Source organism: Phalaenopsis equestris, unplaced genomic scaffold, assembly GCF_001263595.1.
Source record: "Phalaenopsis equestris unplaced genomic scaffold, ASM126359v1 Scaffold000513, whole genome shotgun sequence".
Classification (NCBI taxonomy): Eukaryota; Viridiplantae; Streptophyta; class Magnoliopsida; order Asparagales; family Orchidaceae; genus Phalaenopsis; species Phalaenopsis equestris.
The window spans coordinates 3,119,359-3,128,436 of NW_018164953.1; the positions used below are offsets into that span (position 1 = coordinate 3,119,359).

A 9,078-nucleotide genomic window follows, 5' to 3' on the forward strand; every position below is an offset into this window, starting at 1 on the left:
TATTGTCTCTCCACCTTCAGTAACAGGGTCTGAACGTCACCCAAAGACCAATAAGGCTATAGTTGAATCACATTGTCGGTGGGCTTCAGGTCTCCCAAATACCTGGCTATCGTGCGTTCTTCTAGCTCTGTCAAATCACATTTCAGCTTAAATTGCATAAACTCTATTGTGTACTCCTCCACTGATAGGTCCCTTGACTGTAAACATTGGAGCCTCAAGAAAATATCCTGGTTATAGTGTGTGGCAAGCATTATTGCCGCAACTCTCTCATTTTTTCCCATGTAGAAATTTTGTTTCAACCTTATCTATTTCTCTCCCCTTTAGATTCTCCTACCACAACGAGATGGTCTTCTTCAACTTGATAGCAACTAGTTTAGCTTTCCTTTCACTGGCACCTCCTTGTATTTGAACACCCTCTCGAAGGTCTGAAGCCACTTTATAAAATCACCCTAATTCATAGCATCTGAAATATTTATGGTTTGGAATGTAGTGGGAGTGCTGCTCTTCTCAGGTTTTCTTCTTATCCTGGGTGGCTCTCTTCTTCTTCCTGGTCTTCTCAACTCTCTCAGGCGTGCTCCTACTGATGTATTCAGCTGTGAGTGGATATCAAAATGACGGTTAGTGCCAACTCTCCTTCTATTGTATCTCCACCTTCAGTAACAGGGTCTAAACGTCACCCAAAGACCAATAAGGCTGTAGTTAAATCACGTTGTTGGTTGGCTTCTAGTCTCCCAAATATCTGGCTATCATGTGCTTCTCTAGCTCCGTCAAATCACATTTCAACTTAAATTGCATAAACACTATAATGCACTCCTCCACTGATAGGTCCCTCGACTGTAAACATTGGAGCCTCAATAAAATATCCTAGTTGTAGTGTGGGAGCAAGCATTATTGCTGCAACTCTCTCGTCATCTTCTCACAGGTGGTAATCTTGTTTCGTCCTTATCTATTTCTCTCCCCTTCAGGTTCTCCTACCACAACGAGATGGTCTTCTTCAGCTTGATAGCAACTAGTTTAGCTTTCCATTCACTGGCACCTTCTTGTATTTGAACACCCTCTTGAAGGTATGCAACCACTTTATAAAATCATTCATATTCATTCTCCCCTTGAAATTCAATATATCCAATTTTACTCCAACAGACACTTCATCTTTGTATCTTCTAACAGTTACTTCATATTTTTATCTTCTAACAGGCACTTCATCTATCAGTCTCATCTAATATTACAACCCAAAGCCTCATGGTCTCTCTTCTTCTCCATATGAATCGTCCTTACGAAAGGGATTCGGGTATCATCCCTCTCCTCTTCGGATCTTGCTACCAAGCTCGTTGATAACCACTCCATGGGTCCTTCCTTTAATGTCATCAAGTCATTGTAGCACTCGGCAAAGTTGTCGCTATAACTCTTCCATGATAAACTCATGATCAAGTTCTGCAATTACCAAGCAGCAGCATAATTAGGATATGGGCGGGTAAGTGAAAGGAGGTGTGCAAAGGTGATGCAGGGTAAAAAAAAAATTTTGGGTGACGGTAGAAGTGGGTATAGTGAATGCTAAAAATCCTGGGATAAGACTTGGGTTAGGCTAGTTCTGAAACCAAATAATACTAAAGTTAAGCCAAACAACAATAAGAAAATAAATATTATTGTTGAATTCAAATAAAATTTTATAACCAACTCACGAAAGACTGAAATTGTAACAATTGGCAACAAAAATTCAAGCTAGGGGGTAGATTCAGGGATGGCGGTCGTGGATGGCGAGAGTTTGGAAGGTGTATAGGAGTGTAGAAGGTAGTTAGCAAACAAAAAAAAAGCAAAGTGAATGTTTCCCCGGTGTCAGACAACAAGCAAACAGCACGGAGCAATGTGGAAGGGTTGTTCGGCATGATGGAAGCAAGGATGGAGGTTTGAAATGAGCAAAGAGGAAGGGTTGAACAGCAACGGTAGTGAAGATGGAGGGCTGAAACAGCAATGGCAGAAGGAAGGGCGGAGCGGAGGAAATCTGTAGGAAAATAGTAAAAGGGTTGTTGTCGGAAGGGGCTTGCAACAAGTAGGGAGGCGTGACAGTGAAGCAAGAGGGACGTGAAAGGGTATAGGGAAGATACAACCCGAAGACCAAAAAAAGTTGAAGCACCATCTAGAACCCTAGGATATAGCCTTCAAAATAAAAAAAGAGACATTGGGGATGTCCCAATACAAAACACACAAAAAATAAACCTAAAACATCAGAAAAGCAAATAAATAGTAAAGGATAACTATGAATGTCCCAAGAGGACCAGTCGATTCCACAATAATAATAAAAAAATCTAGACCGATTCGGTCTAGGTACAAAGCAAGTCACCGCTATTGTCGCGGGAGCTCCAGCATCACTGCCTACTTCAATTTTTTAACTTGCACTGTTGCAAATTATCCCTACTAAAAATTATTTGCACATTTATTAATCCATGAGTAAACTTACATTTTTTTTCCAAAGAGCCATCTAAATCATAAAAGATGCGAACTATTTATGATTTGTTACACATACATCTAATTTACAATGGAGAAGAACCTAGCCATCGCCTATTATCCATTAAAATTTATTCATAATATAATGTGATCGATAGGATGAGAAGAGATTATATTATAATTAGAAATTTTGCAAGTGCAACTCATCATCATGAACCACAATAGCAAACCTACACCAATTGAGCCTTTAATTGAAGAGAATCTAAAAAATGCAGAGGAGCATTTCTTGAAATACATGGGATTAATATTCAAGATAAAAATCCTATTGGTCCCAATTCATAAATACTTAAGAGAGTGTATTTAAAATACAATCTAGTTCGGTACCCATAAATGTCCATCTTTTATTATATGGGCCAAATCAAGTTATGAAAATGGAGGCGTTGGATCAAGAAGGCAACAACTAATGAACATTCTATCCAACGTAACTGGTCTAAGGTAAGCAAGGAATAAATAAGAAGCCATTTGATGCAATCAATGATTGCACTAGTATGTTTAAGAAATAAAATTATTAAAAAATACCATACACAATGTATGATTGTATGTCTAAGTTAAAACACAATACCACATTAACCAACAAGGGTATGCTAGTACTGTTAGATGCATTAAGTGCAAATGTGATCGATTAGATTATATACATGAAATTGTCCGGTAGGTGTGTAATACCCAAGATGATCAAAATGGTAAACTAAAATATAATTTTAAAATATACCTCATTTTTCGTATACCTTGAAAATCATCCAAACTATTTTTATAAAGTTCTACACCTTATTCTAATCAAATTGACATATAGATGTATATATAATTATTAACGTGTTTAAATTTATAAAAAAAATCAATAAAATTAAGCAATTCCACTTTCATTTGACTGTTTCCTAACGTAATCACTGTTCACAGAGAAATCACACTGTAATGGATGGCATTCCACTTAAAACGACATGCATAGGTGGGACAGTTGGGATTCATTCAATAAAATGAATTCAGATTTTTATTATTATGTATAAAACTAAAGTTAAATATCCATTCCCTCACCATTTCTCTCAGTTTTTCCTTCCCACAGCCCATCCATCCTTCGGTTTTCTACTCACTATCCGCAACCTGGGTACTGTGGCAGGAGGTGGAAGCAAAGCGGAGGCTGTGGCGCAAAACAGAGAGAGTGAAAGCTCTCGGGTTAGGCATGGGAAGCAAATAACCAAAGCTTTAAAGGAAATTAAGGGGGTTTTGAGGTATGATAAATTAAACAGACGTGTATATTCATATAAATTCATATAATTAATATCATTTAACCCTAAAAATTCCTTGTAATTCCTTTCTAAATTCCCATTTTTCACATTAGCTAGGTGAAACTGAGAGTATCTGCTCTCTGGTAGCAGTTGTGGGGAGGAATTGGAGGTGTTGGAGAGGGTAATTATGTGTATAAAACATATAAATGTGTGCGCACACATGCTTATAGAAAACTACTTCATTTTATTTCAATAAACCTCAGTAATTACTCACGATTCTTTCCAATTCACTGTTGTCGAGCCTGCATAGGTGTCATCTTTTGCATTTCAGAAAAAGGAAATTTTGAAAAGAGATAAATAAAGGAGAAACTAGGCCAAGTCAATTTGAGGTATAAATGCAATTGAGATTATAAATGTGTTGAATTTAATTTAATTTAAGAAATTGATAAAAACTGAAGGAAAATTTTAAATCCTAATTGTTTATGCAAGGCAGCGAGTTCGAGGCAAATGTAGGAAAGACATTCATCACTACACTAACCAAACCACTTAAATGAGATATTTAAATGCAAAATTAAGAAGCAAAATGCTCTATATGATCATCACTTGCTAATGCACATTAATAAATTCATTTATTATGTGGTTGCATTTAGGAATTCTCACATATTGAGCATAAATATTATTGTTAGTCTGATTTATATATGTAAATACATCTGCATACTTCTAATTTCAAAATTATAACATTAGGCATAATTTTTTTTATTAATATCTATCACATTTAATTTATTGTGCACATTAATAAAATAATTGCCTGTAGATACATTCAGATTTTGTAATAAATCCAGATAAAAATGATTATAATAGGTAAAAATGATTGAAGAAATGTAAAGTATGTTGTTATAGATAGAAAATTTTAATGATGATCTATGTAGGGAAGGCAAAAGTCTGACAATATGAGCATAAATAAGGAAATGATTAAATATTTGATTTTTCATATTAATATTGGAGCGGACTAATTGATATTAGGGGATCTTTGATAGTGTGAAGTTGGGAAAATTAATCTTTATCAATAATTATCATTGTCAATAGGTTGAATAGTGATCCAATAAAATGAAATATATCAAAGCTAAGCATATACAATATGACATTTCTAAAATAGAGAATATTGAGAATAAGAATGAAAATATAAAGCAAAAAGAAATCTAACATAATAAATATAACATTTATATGATCATCACTTGCTAATGCACATTAATAAATTCATTTATTATGTGGTTGCATTTAGGAATTCTCATATTTTGAGCATAAATATTATTGTTAGTATGATTTATATATGTAAATACATCTGCATACTTCTAATTTCAAAATTATAACATTAGGTATAATTTTTTTATTAATATCTATCACATTTAATTTATTGTGCACATTAATAAAATAATTGACTGTAGATACATTCAGATTTTGTAATAAATCCAGATAAAAATTATTATAATAGGTAAAAATGATTGAAGAAATGTAAAGTATGTTGTTATAGAGAGAAAACTTTAATGATGATCTATGTAGGGAAGGCAAAAGTCTGACAATATGAGCCTAAATAAGGAAATGATTAAATATTTGACGTTTCATATTAATATTGGAGCGGACTAATTGATATTAGGGGATCTTTGATAGTGTGAAGTTGGGAAAATTAATCTTTATCAATAATTATCATTGTCAATAGGTTGAATGGTGATCCAATAAAATGAAATATATCAAAGCTAAGCATACACAATATGACATTTCTAAAATAGAGAATATTGAGAATAAGAATGAAAATATAAAGCAAAAAGAAATATAACATCCCATAGCATAGTGCCTTAAATGACTTATCAGTAATAATTTTATTTACTTAATACAACTAATGCATCTATTATTTATAAGCATATTCACTTTACTATTTGAGTATCAAATCATGTTTATTCAGTACTACTGTTACTGCTCATATTAATCACTATTACAATGCCCAATTATTTTTATTATATATTTGAATCTTATTCTAACATTGTTTATCTCACTAAACGTGTAACTTACCAGATACTATAATGTTACTTTTCAGTGAGTGAGAGAGTTGCTCTTTTGTAAAACTTTTAAATTAAAATTTTGGATGATTATAAATGACTTTTAGAATACGTATGATTTCATATTTAAGCACTTTTAGAAGCTTGGTATTTTTTTTGAGGATTGTTTATGCACATTTTATGATTTATGTTTGATATCAAAGAATTAGTTGATGAATTAAAATATTAAAATTTATTTTTTGACGATTTAGTATGACTAATTTACCACTTGATCCTGCCGAGTACAAGTCGGGATGGGTGTCAATAAAAATTGAGTTTGACTAGGTCGTCCTCCTTCATTATATATTTTTTTTAACCTAAGGAATTAACTAAGGTTTGATAGAGTGTTTCAATTTTTTGATAAAATATGTGCATTTAAAGAATATGTCATAAAAGAGTTCAACAAATTTGGTTGCCTACAAATGAAAATGTCTAGGTAGTATTAATTTAATAATATAATTTAGCATTACTAACTGTATATAATTATTACTTCAACTATTCAATTGTTGTCATATTAATTACCATTTTCTCAGTATAAATTACACTACTACTAAATGCCTATGTTTAAAGTTGTTTCACCATTACATCCCTTCATTCAACCAAACAATTTATGATCTTTTAAGCACATAATTTCTTAAAGAAAATAAAATACTAAATTGCCTTTGTAGGGTGAAGCTGGGGTACTTGGGAAGAAAATCATCCAAAGAATCAATGTACCTAAGCATACACACGCTAATAAAGGCCCCTAGGTTATTGGAGGGAAATAAATGGCCAAGTACAAGCCATCAAGCTAACACGCCTTATGGGGGAAGATGGTTGGAGGCGTTGGTGCAAGTTGCAACTATTCCATGAATTATTTCTATTATAACTTCCAAATTTTGTTTACATTAGGATGTTTGGCATGTGCACTGTGACAATATGGGTTCATGTGCTACTATGATTGCACCTTTTGTGATGAGTTTACTGTACCAATATTGTTTAACTAAATACTACAGAACAAAACATTGCTCTATGATTTTTCTAATGTTTGAAATCATTGTCATGCTTATAATTATGAGATTCTATTAATTATTCTACTGAGTAAATAAATAAACTTGAAATTTATGTAGATATTGTTGCAATTTTTTTTAATGAAATATGTATGTTAAAGACCTTAAATTAAGTATCCTGATTTGGTAAATTAGCATAATTATTTGATATTTTATCGTTTTGAATGGTTTTGATTCACAATACCTTCTAAATCCCTTTAAATTCACAAAACCTGCCAAAATGAAACGAAACAACCACGAGATTTGACATGATTTAAGATATGGGCAACCAAAAAACTCTCAGGGTTTATAATACAGAATTTATTAAATCCTTGTTAAATCAACCAAACTGGCCCTAAGCATGTCAATGATGCATTTCATGCTACAAAGAGGCAAGAAAGAATGCAACGAATTTAATGATGCGCACATAACAAAGGAATGAGTTCTCCTACATTTTAAAAGAAAAAGAAACGGTTAACAAATAGGGACCGTATTTTTTTGCCAACAAAACCTATGAAACAAGTAATACCTCGGAATTTGAGAGTGAGAGCGTTCCAATATATCCTCCCGATTTTCCCGCAGTAGCAGCAATTACATCCCTATGCAACAACGAATACCAACAATGCAGCAAAGAATAACCATAAAAAGCAAAAACTACAATGAAACAATGACAAAGTGAGACCAACTTACTGATCATTAGTCGCATCTCTTCCTGTTGGCACTCGCTTGATGACTACGCTAGCACCCAACGGAATCTGGAAGTACTCATTCTCAAAGACTGGAATGAATTGTGAGAGGATAAAAACAATCACATTAAGAAGAAATTGAAATGAGGAGGGTATACAAGAAGCGCGTGGCTAGACAAACCTTGGCCAGTATCGGCATCGGCAAGAACGAGATCGAAATCAGCACAAGTCCTGAGTTTCTTGAGGTCGGCGATCTTCGCACGGAGGTCGCGGACAGAGATGGAGGGGCGACCGCCAAGGTCGATGGAATCGAAGGCGACCGAGCTTCGAAACTTGAAGTGTACCGCCATGTTGGTGGAAAGCCTAGAGGTTTAACGCATGTAAAGAGCCAAGGTAGAAAGATCTCAGTTTTTCTATGGTTTTTGAGGATAGCTAAATACTTCAAAATCAGGATGCAAGATACGGAGAACAGGGACACGTACTCGCCGGCGGACCTAACCTTGCAGTTTGGGGGCAGCTTATAAATAAGTCTAGGGTTTAGAGTTTAGAGTATGGTTTATTTATGAAAAGGTCCAAGGGAATTTGAATTGTGCATTTAGACTGCTTATCCGGAACCTCCGTTTTGATTCGTTTATTAAGTGCATATGTGAGATTGACTTTATGACATGTGTCCTAAACTTCGTTTATGATATTTGTGCCCTTTTGTCGATCCGTCTGAACGCACTACCCATGTTCTGTCTTAAATAACTTCTCGCTCGCCTCTCTCACTCGGTTGCTCCTTTCTCACGATTAGCAGTGTCTTTCACCCCTTCCTTCTCCCTCCGACCTTTGGTTGCTTTGCTCTGCAAAAAATTTCAATGGAATGTTTTTCTAGATGCAATTTGTATCGATTTCTCAATGGAATGGTCATCTCTTTGTGGTTTTTCTCATGAAATTCCTTTGTGAGATTTTTCAATTTTTGGATACTTTGGAGGATGGGTAAAAATGAATTGGGGTGAATGAGGTTGTATCATGTGACTTTGTGTGATTCTCCATTGTGATTGGCTATTTGTGTTATGGTTTTGTTATGGTTGCCTTCAGTGGTGGTTGTGTGGTTTGTGGCATTATTATGGTGGTCGTATTTAGTTGTGGGAGTGTGTGTGGTTGTACATGATGGTTGTAGTTGACTGTGGGCTTAAAATTTTACATGTCCAGCATAATGTATTTGGTTGTGGGTGTGTGTGTGGTTATGTGTGGTTAGCCTTGGGTGCCTAGTTTTGTGGTTTGAGTTGTGCAATGTTGTTTTTGTGGGGCTTGGTTGGGTGGTGGTTGTGTTGAGATTGTGTGTGTGTTATGTGTTGTATTGGCCTTGGGTGGTGACTGTGTGGTTTGTGGGCATCTATATGGTGTCTATATTTGGTTGTGGGTGTGTGTGTGGTCGTATATGGTTGTTGTATTTGGTTATGGGCATAAAATTTACATGTATAGCATATAATTCTGATGTATTTGGCTATGGTGTGTGTGTGTGTGGTTGGCCTTGGGTGCTCTTTGTTATGGTTTGTGTTGTGTT

At 34.7% G+C, this 9,078-nt stretch overlaps 1 protein-coding gene across 6 annotated transcripts in view; it reads right to left on the reverse strand.

Moving 5' to 3' along the window:
- LOC110028518 (E3 ubiquitin ligase PQT3-like) overlaps positions 1 to 8,034 on the reverse strand; it is a 76,141-nt gene extending 68,107 nt beyond the window's left edge. For 5 of the 6 annotated variants that reach the window (XM_020730409.1, XM_020730411.1, XM_020730410.1 and 2 more), the window contains exons 1-3: positions 7,711 to 8,032; positions 7,534 to 7,621; positions 7,373 to 7,442 (exon numbers count right to left, since the gene is read on the reverse strand). In XM_020730409.1, the coding sequence (XP_020586068.1) occupies positions 7,373 to 7,442; positions 7,534 to 7,621; positions 7,711 to 7,879 (327 nt within the window). In that variant the 5' untranslated portion in view covers positions 7,880 to 8,032. Of the gene's footprint in view, positions 1 to 7,372; positions 7,443 to 7,533; positions 7,622 to 7,710 lie in introns of all 6 variants that reach the window. The other variant, XM_020730412.1, reaches the window with a different exon arrangement.
- Between the last annotated feature and the right edge of the window lie 1,044 nt (positions 8,035 to 9,078).